This window comes from Peromyscus californicus, unplaced genomic scaffold, assembly GCF_007827085.1.
Source record: "Peromyscus californicus insignis strain IS unplaced genomic scaffold, ASM782708v3 Scaffold_22__1_contigs__length_63687245, whole genome shotgun sequence".
Classification (NCBI taxonomy): Eukaryota; Metazoa; Chordata; class Mammalia; order Rodentia; family Cricetidae; genus Peromyscus; species Peromyscus californicus.
In genome coordinates this window covers 30,205,589-30,220,351 of record NW_026294525.1, presented here as the reverse complement: position 1 = coordinate 30,220,351, position 14,763 = coordinate 30,205,589, and the positions used below count along the sequence as shown (strand labels likewise).

At 43.7% G+C, this 14,763-nt stretch overlaps 1 protein-coding gene across 1 annotated transcript in view; it reads right to left on the bottom strand.

The window, feature by feature from the left end:
• Positions 1 to 459: 459 nt before the first annotated feature.
• Positions 460 to 14,763, bottom strand: part of Slc2a12 (solute carrier family 2 member 12) — a 58,307-nt gene continuing 44,003 nt past the window's right edge. Inside the window, exons 4-5 of the mRNA XM_052751169.1 lie at positions 11,537 to 11,669; positions 460 to 2,540 (exon numbers count right to left, since the gene is read on the bottom strand). Of these exons, the coding sequence (XP_052607129.1) occupies positions 2,387 to 2,540; positions 11,537 to 11,669 (287 nt within the window). The 3' untranslated portion in view covers positions 460 to 2,386. The remainder of the gene's footprint in view (positions 2,541 to 11,536; positions 11,670 to 14,763) is intronic.

The following is a 14,763-nucleotide window of genomic DNA, read 5'->3' as shown; positions in this document are numbered from 1 at the left end:
TTTTTTTTAAGTCTTCAATTTTTCTATTTGTTTTTTATTTGCTTTGTTTTAAGATCATTAGCCAAAATCCTAATACCTTGGGGGCAGGGTGGGGATGCAGTTAGAGGTAGACTAAAAGCTCTCTGGTCTTCCCACTTGTTTGATTAGCAGTGTTCACACACACACACAGAAATACAGACGTGAGGCAGAGACTTGTAGGGAAGGTGCAGATCCAAATGACGTCACGTGTTCGGTGTTGAGCGGCCTGAAAGCCAGGCCGGCCTGAAGCTCTTGGGAATGGTCTGAGGGGTGAAGAAAGCATGTTGGAGTCTGGATGCTCCTGCTGTGTGGGCACTACCTGGCAGCTTCCTGGGCAGTCCCTAAACAAAGCTGGGAAGGAGCGAGTGAGCCTCTTGTCGCCTGCTTTTCTACAAGTACTGTAACATTTTTATATAAATAAAAACTGAATATAGACATACAGAGTGTAAGTATTCCCCCTTTTTATTTTTGAAAACCAAAGGCTTCATGTGCTGGGGGTGGGGCGGGGCTAATACTGGGTGAAACATTATTTTGAAAACCAAAGTGCTTAGTTCCATTCTTGGGGTAATAAGAGGACAATAGAACGTTTATGATACTTACATTGAAGTCATTAGTAATGCGCTGCCTTTGCTCGTTTCTTGACCGTTCACAAGGAATACCAAATAGCCAAATATGTGTGTCTATAATATATGTTTAAAATCATTTAACAATTTTTAAAGTATCTTAATCTCAGACTTGGAGGGAAAAAAAGAAGAAAGCTTAGGTTGATAACCTGCCTTGGGTTTTTGGTTTTTTTAACGTGGCATATAATTCCAGATATGGTAAATTTAAATTGATATTCTACAGAACACACCTTGCCTTCCCCTCCCACAACAAACAGAAAACAGCACACATTCTTACGTGATGTGAGATATACCACGACATAATCAAGATTAAATCTCCCTTCCTCACGGCTCCTTCCTGCCTCCTTTAATTTAGCTGATGCATTTCAGAACCAGGCCCTCCCATCATGCCCCTGAGGCTCGGGGACTGCTCTCTTTGCTGCTGTGTGTAGATTCATCTTTCCACTTTACTAGAGGGGAATGGGATGGGCCATGGACCTCTCTATCAGACCGGGACCATTTGGTAGTGAAAGGAAGAAAATCCCAAATTAAGGGATTTGGGGCTCTTTTGGGGGAGTTAATATTTCTTTGAATTATTTTTCAAGTTAGGCTGTTTGTACCTTAAGGGTTATTTTTTGTGTACCATCTGTAGTTTATTGAATGAGTCAAGATTATCACAGGTTTTTCTGTCATATGCAAATTCTGTTGGTGAGATGTTTTGTCAAATCTTAAAATTCAACTGGAAAAACAGGCTAGAGAAATGCATCCTGTGGGTTAAAACCCACCTTGCTGGTATGGCTTATCAGTATACATCACAGAAAAGACAGAGGGACCTGTCCTGATGTGGGTGTCCATTTATTCTGTGTACATTTATCTGAAAGTGAGCACTGAGAGGCAGTTTGCCGTAGCCCGAGGTAGAGAGATTCCTGAGGAGTGGGAAGGACACAGAAAGCTGTAGATTGCTACAGGTTACCACAAGCGCCTTCCCAGGACGCAGTCTTTATAGATTTGACTTTATAACTTAAACCTAACTGCTTAGAGATCTGGATAAATAATAACCTCATGTCAGATTCCTTTTCTAATATTCACTAAACTAGTTCTAAATAAATATGGTCCCAGGATTTTTAAATTGACTTTTCTAATCACTTTTAAAAAGGGAAAAATGGTTTATCTTAGCATTTTAAAAATTTGACATAAAATTTATAAAAGAATAGTTTTGATTAACTAGTATTTCGTTACATGTGGTGTACTAGCGTCGTGAGCTTGGTGCTGGCAGACTTGAGTTGTCACGAGGGTCTTACCCAGGACACCATCCTGATCTACAACATAGGTGCAATTGAACCATCCACAGTGTGTTGACAGAAGACCCAGAGCAAGGAGTGTCTTCAGAGGCCACGATGGCTAAGTGCCTGTCCTGAAGGCTTCCGTGTCTAAGCATGAAGCTGTGACCGGCATCCTACACAGACGGCTTAAGGCAGAGGCTGGCCTCGTCGCTAGGATGTGGTCTTTCAAAAGGCTGCACTGAAGAGAAGGTAGAAGGTATTGAATCTGCCAGGATTTCGGTTGGTTTTACCTGATACATTGGGGGCATTGGTGGCGCCTTGTGTACCGTTTCGCAAAGGTCCCATTTCGGGAAGAGGAATTAAAGGCGGTCTTTCTAGCTTCAGGGTGTCCGTGTAAAATTTCTCCATGCCCTTGAGGAGAAACCATGGCAGAGACCCCCCAGTAAGTGCTGCCCCTGCACCATCTGTAAGGATCCGAGCCCCTTAGGTCCCTGAAGAAGGCTGCTGTGGCTGTCCCCGTCCACACAGCTTTGTACACTCCGGGAGCCGCTCTCGGGGCTTGCTTTTCTGAAGCCGTGTTGGCACTAATTCTTCTTGGTGATGACTCATGAAACAAATGTTGTTTTTCACATAGTTCCTGAAAAAGAGAGAGAGAGGCGTTAATGAAAATGTCATTCTTCGTTTATATAGTACTTGAAAGAAATCTGCCTGCCGCGTTATTATTTCAAAAATCACCCTGGGGTTGTCATGGTTTAGTTCATGGAAAAACATTTTTATGGTGAAGCCTTAATGTGTTGAGAGTTCTGATATGTACCTACAGCCTTTGGTCAGTCTCTTTGGTCAGAGTATAGTTAGGCAGCCATCCTCTCAGAACACGGCCACAGCACCCCTCTTTACAGGCCAGGACTCCAGGAGTAATTGAATATTACCAACAGAAAAGTGTCACCGCAAATTCTGATTCATTTTCTCGCATTTTTCTAGCTCTCCATTGTGCCTGTATTCTGCCTTCTGCTCCCCTTCCTTTCTACAGCACAGATTATTTCCACCAGCATAAAGTATGCTCTACCCTTTCATTTAACAGAAAGGGGAGCGCCTTGGAACCGTACTCTCTTCCACAGGGAATGAAATGGGTCCCAGTAGGCAGTGTGGGTGGAGTTGGATAGTACTCTGGCTTCCAAGGGGCTTGTGCTTTCATAGGAGAAATTCAGAAGTATGTGATTTGAGGGTGTAAAAGTGCTGGTGAGAAAATTTAAAGGGAGACAGAATGATAGTTGAGGCAGGAATTGCTGATCAAATAGATGTTCAGCAACTGGAGTTCAAGTTGGAATCCTTGTGAAAATTCCCAGAATACACCAGGGCAGTATTTAGATGACTATGGTCTCTAGACAAGGTATGGGGGAAACTGGAAGCCTTATCTTCACAGATGGCTTCAATTAAAAGAGTCACAACAGAAAGTGAGAGGTGGTGTTGAAGTATCTCAAAAGAGTAGGAAAGTCAGATGTCTTAGGGAACTGTGCCAGGTGGCCTCCTAAAGTCCTGCTTCAGGGCTATGCCCCAAACCTTAAAAGAACTAGTCAAGTTCCATTTGTTCTTCAGATTTAGGACTTGAATAAACTGAGAAGTCTTAATCAAAGGTTTTCCTGAATGACAGGGTGGGGATGGGTCGAGGAGGAAGGAATCTCAAGCCAAGTAAGAGAAGGGAAGCTGTGGGTGACAGGCACCCTGGGGTTTCAGAGTCCTGGGGAAGGATTGGAGAGCTGTTTGGAAACAGAGAAGGTGAATTATAGTGATGGAAAGTGGAAGATCCTCCATAGCAGGACTACGGATGTCCTCACTTGGGTTCTCTTTCCTGCCCCTTCTGTGAGCCTCAGCGCCTACTTCACTCTAAATATTGGTCGAATCGAGAGTTTGATCCAGTCTTGAGCCCACCTGGTTCATAAGGCCAGTGGCCTCCCACATTCAGACTTACGTAGATTCATATTCAGCTGCCTATATAGTGTATATAATGTGTCTTCTGTTAGTTTCTTAAAGGACATTTCCAAGTTAATATATCCAAAATGACTCTAGCTACCCCTGCACCGTGAAACCTAGGCCCCTCCAGGCTGCCCCTTTCACTGTGGATTCACTCTCTCAGACTTGAAGCTTAGATGCTGTCCTGGCCACACCTCCCTCCTATATCCAGCTTGTTCGTTCATTTATTCGTGCATTCAACAATGTGCTTCCGTTACAGACCAGGGGATTGATTGTTCTAGGTGATGAGCAAGAAGGAAAAGTGAAAAATGGTGCCCCTTGGGGTTTACTCGTTCACATCATTTGTTGCTCTTGCAGAGGACCTAGGCATGCTTCCCAGTCTGTACAGGGCAGTTCACAACTGTCCGTAACTCCAGTTCCAGGGGGACCGGATACTCTCTGCTAGCCCCTGCAGGCAGCAGGAATATATATGTGGTACATACACACCCATGCAGGTAAAACTTTTTTTTTTTTTTAATAAATTCCCGCTCTCAAGGAACTAAATGTAATGAGAGATAGCTAATAAGCCAAAGGAATGTTTGTGTGCTAAGAACTGAAATAAAGTAGATCTGGAGTCTGATTGAAAGTAGATTGGCAAGAAAAGGGAGGTGGCACTATGAGGTAGATACCCACCTAGGGGAAGGACGTGAAAAACAGTTGCTGCCTTGAGTATGCCTGGGGAGTTCTGAGGTCAGGGTGGCTGAAACGGGGAGGGAGGGAGGAAGCATGAACTATGTGGCTTTTCCTCTACGTGACGAACCCCTAGGGAACGGAAACAAAGGAATGGCTTGGTCGCCTTTTAAAAGGAACAGAATGGAGCCAGGGAAGGGACCGCTAACAGTATCGAAGAAAGGAGTTCATGGTAGCTCAGACTAGGATGGAAGAAATGGATACCTGTGGAAACAGGAGTCAGCTCAGCCTAACAGACAGAAGGTGGGGTGTGAGAGGGAGCGATTCGGGAAGGACTGGCATTTGTGGCTGCAGCAAAGGAAAGACATTGGCTTAGAGTGAGGAAAATAGGTCTGAAGCCAATGTGCAGACAGACTTTTCTTTGGGCCGCCATGGGTTGAATTAGCATGCTTAGCTTATCTCTCAACATGAAAAGAGATGTAGGCAAGACATGAGTAGGCACGCCTCAGGTTTAGGAGGGAGATCAAAGCAGATGAATTCCAACTCCCGGTGTACGCGGTCCAGAGGGCGTGGCATTGGCCCAGATGAAGCCATGAGTGTGATGGAGAAGTTGCAAGAAGCCCAAGCTCCCCAACAGAGGAGGCACCAGGTGTGGACAGGTGTCTGGTGAGAAATGAGACAGCCAGAAGGGGGGTCTCCACATGTGGCCAAGCAATTACTTCAGAAAGGATTGCACACCCTTAAAACAAGCACTGAGAATTGACCCCTGCATTAGCCCTATTTCAGGGAAGTGGTAGCCATAGAAGACTCATTGGAGCAGTTCATGAGGAGGGAACATGAGCAGAATTGATAAAGAACTTTGCTATAAATAAGGAAATGGCAAATTTGGAAGAAAAATGGCACCAACGTACCCTCTTTAGAAGATGAGAGAAATGGTACGTAGGTCACTTGGCATCCAGGAAGCCCTGAGTTTAATCCCCAGCACACGGGTACACTTGGGACACAATCCCCTGCACTTGGGAGGTAGAAGCAAGAGGATCTGATGTTCAAGGTTCTTCTCAACTCCATAAGGAGTTCAAGACCAGCCAGGGATTCATAGAACCCTGTCTTTAAAAGGAAGGGGTGAAGAGTGAGGTCCCAGCAAGTTTCTATTTATGCCGATAAAAAGTACAGTAATATAATGTGAGAGTGAAGGAGTAAACAGGAAGTCTTGGGGAAGGGAGAAGAGAAAGGGGTATGATGGGGCTGATGTCATAGAAATAGAGTTGATATTCTTCAGACCAGAAGGGCTGGGGGTTTGAGTACCAAGTCTGCCAACTGCCAGCACCAAAGACTTCAGTGACCTATCCACACCTGCTGCTGCCGCCGTGCAGCAGGAAGGGCCAGCTGAGGCCAGCACTGTGCTTGTGAGCCTCCCCAGCTTCGGGCTGCCAGGTGGTGGTTCATGCTCACAACACACCTGGCTTGAAATGTCAGTCTTGTCACGGCCCAGGCTAAAACTTCTGGTCCCTTCCCACCCAGTGAGAACTAACCAGCTCCTTGCGCAGCCTACTTTATCAACCCCAGTGGCTCTGACCTCCTAGGGCTCTTGCCCTGCCCGAAACAGGCCAAGCCCGTTCCTGAGTTAACCTCTGTACTCACAGTCCTCTACCTGCATTCTCTGTCCCCTTACCTCCCTGGGCTGGCGGCTGATCACCCAGATTGTTTCCTAAAGGTCATCTCAGCAAAGCCTCCTGAAGCCTGCCCCGCCTCAACCACAGGAGCTAATCGGCACATTTTCATTGTCCTGGGGGTGGTTTTGTTTGTTTGTTTTTCTCATTGCTAATTTGGTTGCAGCACCTACACCAGTGGCTAACGTATAATAGATGCTCAATACGCACTTTTTTATTCATTTATTTAGTGCATGCTTTTTTTTTTTTTTTTTTTTTTTTTTTTGTATGCTCCCATGGAGGCAGAGGCCAACGTTGGATGGCATTCCCCCCTGATCCCTCCACAGAGCCTCTCACTGAACCTGGAGCTCACAGACCTGGCCAGCAAGCTTCAGGGACTCTCCCCCCTCCTTCCTGTCCTCACTTTCCCAGTGCTGAGATGACAGACATTCGCTGCTGCCAGCCCACTTTCTCATGTATGCTGGGGATCAAACAGGTCCTTATGTATGTGACAAGCGCTTTACTGACGGCCATCCCCCAAGCTCTCCCTCTTTAGAAGCAACTCATTTGCATACAGGAATGGACACATCCCATTAACTGCTAACAATAAAGAGGCTTCGGAGCTAAACCATTAATAAAACACTAACTGGTTTGTTTTCACCTAAGTGGGGGGAAAGAGTAAGGAAAATACACTTGAAAAAAAGTGAGCTGGGCGGTGGTGGCGCACGCCTTTAATCCCAGCACTCAGGAGGCAGAGCCAGGCGGATCTCTGTGAGTTCGAGGCCAGCCTGGGCTACCAAGTGAGTTCCAGGAAAGGCGCAAAGCTACACAGAGAAACCCTGTCTCGAAAAACCAAAAAAAAAAAAAGAAAAAGAAAAAGAAAAAAGTGAATATAGCAAGCATCCCTCTATCAAATGAATTTTAAATTGGATACTACATGTTGGGGTAGCAGTTGGCAGGGCAGTTATTCAAAACAAACCCCTTTCAAATTACATGAGGGCAGCTATGTTTCCTGACTCTCTCAGCTGAGTCACTTTATTTTATAAGGAACTTAGCATCCTTGGAAGAATATTTGTTTTCTCAGCTTCGCAAAAACTGGGGCTGGGGTGGGGGCCAACTCCAAATAGGAGAAAGGAAAAAATCTTAACCAATGTGTAGTATCGAATTTAAAATTAATCTGATATTATAAATAGTTTCCTTTCTTAATGCTTAGGAAAACTATTGGGATTTACACATGGGGATTGGTTTCCCTGGTGACAAAAGTTGATTCATTTGTTTTATTAACTTCTAAATTCCTAATGACTCCCTCAGCTCCACGGTAGACTTCCTCGATCGAGTTTACTTCAGTTTCTATGTACTAGCAAGTTCCATGGGCTTTCCACCGCCCTACATTTCTGTAGTTAATTTGATCCCGTGCTCAGATCACAAACTTTTGTGTCTCTGGCATTTCCCTCCAGGGAACCTTACTTAACAATATGTTTCCAGCACTTCTTGTCAGTTTACATAATTCGGGCTGCTTACACATTTTCATTTTAAAAGCATTTCTCAACCTCCTGCATCGAGCAGAGAAAAGCTTTCGGCTCTTTAGTGTTGTGTAATCGGGAGTTAAAAAGCAGAATTCTTTTTCCTCTCAGATCTCAGTGCATGGCTCCCCCCAGCAGCAGGCACCTGATAGGTACCGCTGTCGCTATCACTGAGTTGAAAGCCCGGACTGGCATGTCATCATCTTCCCATGTCTCTGTCCCAGTGTCCTCATCTGTTTGGGCTCACAGTGCTGTTGAGGGGTCACAATAACTCCTCTTTGATCCCCTCCTAATTGTCAATGCATGACTGTCCCAGACAGTGCCTGGATTAAGGTTTTGAGTAACTGCATGATTCAAAAGTACCAAATGTGGTTTCACAGACAGCCGTAAGTCACAAGTGTGTTCACTTAATATTCTCCCCCATGAAGAATGCTGAATAAGTTTTGCTGAGTTTTAAATACACAAATCCTACTGCTAAGGAACATTCTAGAAACCCACTAAATAGAAAGATTCTGTCTTCAAGTTGTCATGATTTGCAGTTTGCTTCACGTGACAACTCCACTTGAAAGCTGCCTAATGAGAAAAGTTTTAAAAGTTAGTCTTCCTGAAGGAAATACAGTATTGATAATAAGCCCTTAGTTATGTCCAGTTTGTTAAATGAAAGCAGCAGTTCACTTAGCCGTTCAATCTTGCTCGCTCTCCCCTCAACAGACTTTCACTATTGGTCACAGAACCTTTGAAAGCTTGTAAAGCACATTTTGTGCCTTGAGTCCTACAGGAGTTGGATAATTCAAAGTGCATACACACAAACAGAATTCACCATGAAGGCAATGAAATGCAAGCCTGAGGTCTCTCACTTGCTCAAGCCAAGGAGTCATAACCATGCACTGATGTTTTTTGTTTTTTTTTGTTTTTTTTTTTTTAATATTTTTCTTAAGCAGCTGCCCAAATTTGCTTGGGCTCTACAAAATGTTTCTCACCGTGCCACTGCCCACATGCCTAGCACCGATGCCTGTGTTGACTACCAGATCTGTATCTCTAGAGCTGTTTCTCCCAAGTCCCAGATTCTGTGCATGCTAGCCTGCCATCCCCTGCACTTGCATGTCTCATAAGCATCTCAGAGGGGATCTGTACAAATGGAACTCAGGGGCCAGGCCCAACCCCCAGTGGGGCCTCTCCCAAACCTACCCCTCTTCCCCGACACCTTGCTGCCCTGAATGTCACTATTGCATACATAGCAGGTTGGTTCTGGAAGCCTGAGAGCAATTCTAATTCCCTCTTTAACCTCTCATTTTATTTGAACACGTCTGCTAGGGGAGTGGCCCCGTGGGTACAAGCATGTTCTCTACAAGCACGAGGACTCGAGTTCAAACCCTCAGTACTTAGTAGAAGTGGGGCGTGACTAAACATGCTTGCAACCCTAGCACTGAGGGGTGGAGTTGGGAAGATCCAAGCCAGCCAGCTTAGCCCAAACAGTGAACATCAAGTTCAGTGACAGCCATTAGCTCAAAGCAATAGAGGAAGATGCCAACAGCCCACCTCTGGCCTCCTTATATATACTCATGATTACAAGTATTCAAACACATGTGCATGGTTCACACACATACAAATGCATAAATCAAAACAAAACAAAAAATCCACTACTGCCTTTAAAATAAATTTCAAACTCTTTACCAAGATAGACAAAGACCCTGCCTGAGCCCTCTCGCTTCTGGGTTCATCTCCCAGTCTCCCAAGAGCATGTTAACCTTTGTAGCATAGCTCTGAGGACAGTATTCCTGGATGTAACCCTACCCTGGCCCCAATATCTTCTTTACCCAAATGTCCCTTTCAAGATTCAGCTCTAGTATCCTCTACTTTGGGAGGAAAGAAACTTTTATACAATAAAATCCTCAAACCAAAAGAGTAATTTATCTTTGTGCTAGCCAACACGGTATACCACGATGATCTGATTTCTTGTTCACCACCTAAAGTCAAAACAGCTGTTGTTTCCTATATTTTCAGTTCTTTTTGGGTGGGGGGTGAAACAAGGTCTCACTGTATATGGCATTTGCCAGCCTGGAACTTACTATGTAGACCAGGCTAGCCTGGAACTCAGATCTGCCTGTCTCTGCCTCCCAAGTGCTGGGATTAAAGGTGTGTACCAGCACACCTGGCTTCAATTCTTTGTCTATTGCCTAGCCAAGAGGAGTTGAATCATAGCTGACAAAGTAGGTAAGACCATGATGAGGGTAGCTGGTATATGTCTCATTCATTTTAATCCTTACCGCTCCCTCTTCCCATTGCATGAACTATGGTAGACTGCAGACGGAGCTACATCTTATGACCCTCAGTAAAAACCTGCTCTGTGTTGGGAGGTGGAGGCTGGAGGATTGAGATTTCAAGGCCAGCCTGTTTTGAGAAACTTAAACAGAAAGAAAACCTGGGCTACATGCTGTCCAGCAGGTCGGAGGAAGGGTTTACATGCTCATACCCAATCTTCACATGCAAGTTACCTAACCAATCAGCCTTCCCGACAACTACATGTGTTTCATTATACGTTAATCATTTTCATTTTATTTTCTTAAAAATGGCCTCATCTTAAAAATGACTATCAACCCCAAACTTGATAGTCAACTTATGATTTGAACTGACTAAAGTTTTTTTTTGTTTTGTTTTGTTTTGTTTTGTTTTGTTTTTGCTTAGGAAAGTAAACTATTTTAAAGATTTCAACCACGTCAAGGTTCATAAACAAAGTGAATGTTTTCCACACGTCTACTTACAACAGCCCCGGCTAACACAGGACTAAATGGCTGGCCTTTATGAACATCTGCATACATAGTCCCACCACCAGCTCATCCATCAGCCTGGAGCATCCCTCTGATGGAAGCCAGCGTGTCACTGTCACAGTTTGTTACTATACCTGTCTCTCCAGTGCTTTGACACTATTTTTAAAAGAAAGTCACAACCTATTCAAAACTATAATATGGTTTTCTCCTTTTTAGGGAAGCCCAGGACTAAGCATGGTCCCATTCCCACTGTAATTTACTCCTAAGAAGAACACGTTTCCCTTCATTCCTAGACAGTGGCCACCACCTCCTTCAGGCCATAAGTTTGATCAGTTAGAACTCAGTGCCCTGCCTCTGAAAACTGTTCACGGCCCACTTGCCAGTTAAACTATTTATCTCATCTCTCCATGTGAAATTCACTTAAATGCCTAGAATTTAATTCTAAATGCCTTAATCCTGTAAGACACTCCTTACCTTTACAAAAATTAACTTGAGTGTGCCACATTATAAGGAATTATAGGCATTTAGAACCAAGAGCTTTTCTGCTAATTGTAGCCTTAAGTGTTTGGGCTCAAAAGACCCCTGAGCCTGTTTTAGATGGAAGCTAAAACCATCTGTAGTCCTAGCCCAGGATGGGAATCATGTCCCAGCAGCTACTTAGTACCCCAAATGAAGGTGGCCTCCTGGGTGACAAGCTAGAAATGAAGTTCTTTCTTGGACAGAGAAGGAGGTTAAAATGAGGTCTCAATAAGCTGGTCTAAAAATTACTATGTAGCTAAGGGTCATCGAAATTCAATCATCTGCCTCCACCTCCCATGTGCTGGGATCACAGGCATATAGTACTGTGCCCTGCTTGGAATTCTTTCTCATCACTAAATAAAGTTTTAAAAGCCTTGCATGTTGGTAAGCAATGGTTTGCGCACATTTGGGACAAGGTTAAGGAGCTAGAATTATACAAGCAATCTTGCAGCAAAGGGAATATTCTAAAATAATTTCAGATGTTGTTACTTATATATAAAAACCACATTTTGACCAAGGGCCAGTGATACTTACGCTTTTGCTAGCTCCATTGATATTTGTTCCAAAGAGCATCCCTTTGTCTCTGGTATAAACAGAACAACGAAAACCAGGGATGCTAGACTCATGATTGTATATATGAAGCATACCCACGACAAGCCAATACGATCTATAAGGGACAAAAGAAAATGATTAGAAATGTATTCTGTGCTGCATTGATCCCATTTGTGAATATCACTTCTCAGATCCTGTAGGAAGCCCTATGTGTCTTTGTATGTGCTAGTAGTCTCCATGGAAATAAGATTCAAAAATTCAAAATATTGCCGGGGTTCTTTTTGTTTAGTTTTACAATACTACCCCAGCTTTCTTAGGTAAAATGCATAGCAGTCTTTTAACCATCACAAATTAAACTCAGAGCCATTTTCTGGGTGCACATATTTTTCTTTTTCAACATGGTAATGTGTCTTTATTAATGTAAAGAGCACATGTTCACTTATGTTCTAGTTTTATTTCTGTTGCTGGGATAAAATACCCTGACTGAAAGCATCTTAAGAAAGAAAGGGTTTATTTGGCCTACAACTCCACTTTATAATCCATCACTATGGTGAAGTTAAGGCAGTAACTTAAAGTATCATATGCATGGTCAAGCGAAGCAATAATAAATGCATGGGCCCTTGCTTGCTTCCTTCCTTGCTTCCTGTATGTATATAGTCAGAATCCCCTGCCTAGGGAATGGTGCCACCCACATTGGGCTGAGTCTTCCCATATCAATTGACAGTCAAGTCAATCTTCCATGACATGCCTACAAACCAACCCAAAATAGACAATCCCTTGCTGAGACTCTCTTCCAGGGTATTTCTAGGTTGTGTAAAGTTGACAAATAAAGCTAAACATACCATTGCAAAAACAAAACTTCACTGCAGAAGTCTATAAACACCCAAGGCCAGTTTTCTCTTACCTCCTCCTGACTCCCTCTAGGGATCAAAACTGTTGTAGTTTGGCCATTTTAAATGACATGTTTGTGCAGGTGGAGTTTTCTTGAAATGAGCTCATCCTTTTTACTCTGATTTCAATCAATTATTTTACATTGGCAGTATTTCACCATTTTTAATAGCCAGCAACATATTTGTAAAGCTTCCTTCTAGGTCCAGCAGAACACATGATAATGGGGCCAATGAAAGAAATCTGCTGGCTAAGATATTATCAGCAAGAAGCACTATCCTCAACATTTTGATGGATTTCACTTGTCAGCTCTCTTGGCCACTTCTAAACAAAGATGTAATCCCTTTCTAATCTAATCACTGGCCAAGTTCAAGGTACATTACACTAGACATGACCCCATTCAGGTGGACCAGCAGCAAACGTTCAGGATGACAGGGAACAGTGGAGAAGCATCTAGCTCTTTTTACACACATGCATGAACGAATTGCAGGCAGGATTTGCAAATAGCCCTTAACAGCTACAGCCACAAATCACAGTTGGTCAGGGGAAAAACTGACTTGAGTAGTTATATACTGAAGCCATTTTTATAACTTCAGTGTGGAAGGATCTAAGCATAGTAACCACATGTGGGTGAGCTATGCTGAGGTGGGGAAGAGCACGGAGGAGGAAGACAAAGCCATTTCTTTTTTTAAGATGTGTGTGTGTGCACGTGTATGCTTGTGTGTGCACATGGGAGGTCTAAAAGCTTCAGGTCTTATCTTCTATTGCTCTCTGCATATTCCTTTGAGTCAGGGTCTCTCCCAGAGCCCGTGGTTCATGTTTTCTCAGCTAGGATGGAAGCCAGCATGCCCTGATGATCCTTCCGCCTCTGCCCCAGCTCAGAGTTAGGGTCAGCGGTGTGTGCCAGATGCTCAGCTTCTTAAGTGGGTGCTGGAATCAAAGCTCTGATTATCATAATTGCCCAGCAAGTGCTCCCAACTGCTGAACTATCTCTTGAGCTCCAGGGCAGTTCTTTCTGGCAGCTGTAGTCAGTCCTAACTCTGCGCTTTTCTTGTTGCTAGTGCAGGGTTTTGCCAGGTGGATTGCCTAACCTAATACTTGTGGAATTAGTTGGAATTAGTAATACTCAAAAGATTATCTCATTAAACTTGTTCCTCATTCTGTGTGAGGACTTGCAGTCACAGAGAGAGCATGGCCTCACTGCCACACCGTCTCCCTTACTCAGACCCCACATCTGCCTTTCAGGATGTTCTGCCTTGTCTTGTGGATGGTGCGCAGTGAGTCACACCTCCTGACCTGGTCTTGGTGATACACACTCCAAGTATTTGTGTCTTTGCCCTTTCTTTGAGAGTCCTTGGAATACCCAGAACTCTCCCAGCCGCTCTTTACAGAGCATAGGAGCCAGGCTCTCACTATCTGGGCCATCCTCTCTTAGTGGACGCTCTGCCCTTTTTTGTTTGTCTTTTGAAATAGGGTCTTTCTGTGTTTTCCAGGATGGTCTTGAACTCATCCCTCATCCTCTGACTTCAGCCCTCCAGGGTTGGGTTTATAGGTATGCATTACCACAGCCTACTTACTATGTACTGCAATTTTCAACCAGTTTTTCAGAATAGTGTACTAAATTCATTGTCTGTTTACCAGGAGCAGTATGTTTATATTGATACAGATGACATTTCACTAAAATGTTGGTATCCAAAGGCTTGTTGCCATGTAAAAAAAAAAAAAAAAAAAAAAAAAAAAAAGCCTCATCTTTTAGGTCATTCTAATCCATGCTTAAAAATTGGATCTTTGAAAATACTTAGAGATCTTTAGACATCCCGAGTAGAGGTCAAAGATTTTAGATCATTCCTGGCTTCAGATACCAATTGGATCTGGTTGTGCTAGATCTGGTTGTGCATAGCTCGTGCCTATAATCCTAGCTGAGGGAGGAGGCTGAAGCAGGAGGATTGCCCTGAGTTCAAGGCCAGACTATCCTACATAATCAAGTTGGTTCTCAAAAAGACAACCACCACTGAAAAGAAAAAGAATCTGTTTTTCCAGGACGCATGCGAAGAGCCCATCCAGGGGTCTACGTCTTTCTTCCTTAGCTCATCTACTATGTCAGCCAGCCTTCCCACAGAGATTCAGGTCATTTGTCACCATTTTTAGTCCATATTTTTTTAACTGAATAACAGATGTGTGTGTTTGTGTGTGCGCACGTGTGCACGCATGTGTGTGTGAGAGAGAGAGAGACAGAGAAACAGAGAGAAAGATTAATTTAAAAAATCTTGGTGGTCAGTTTTGCAGGGTGCTAGTGAACCACCTCATTATTTTGAGAACTA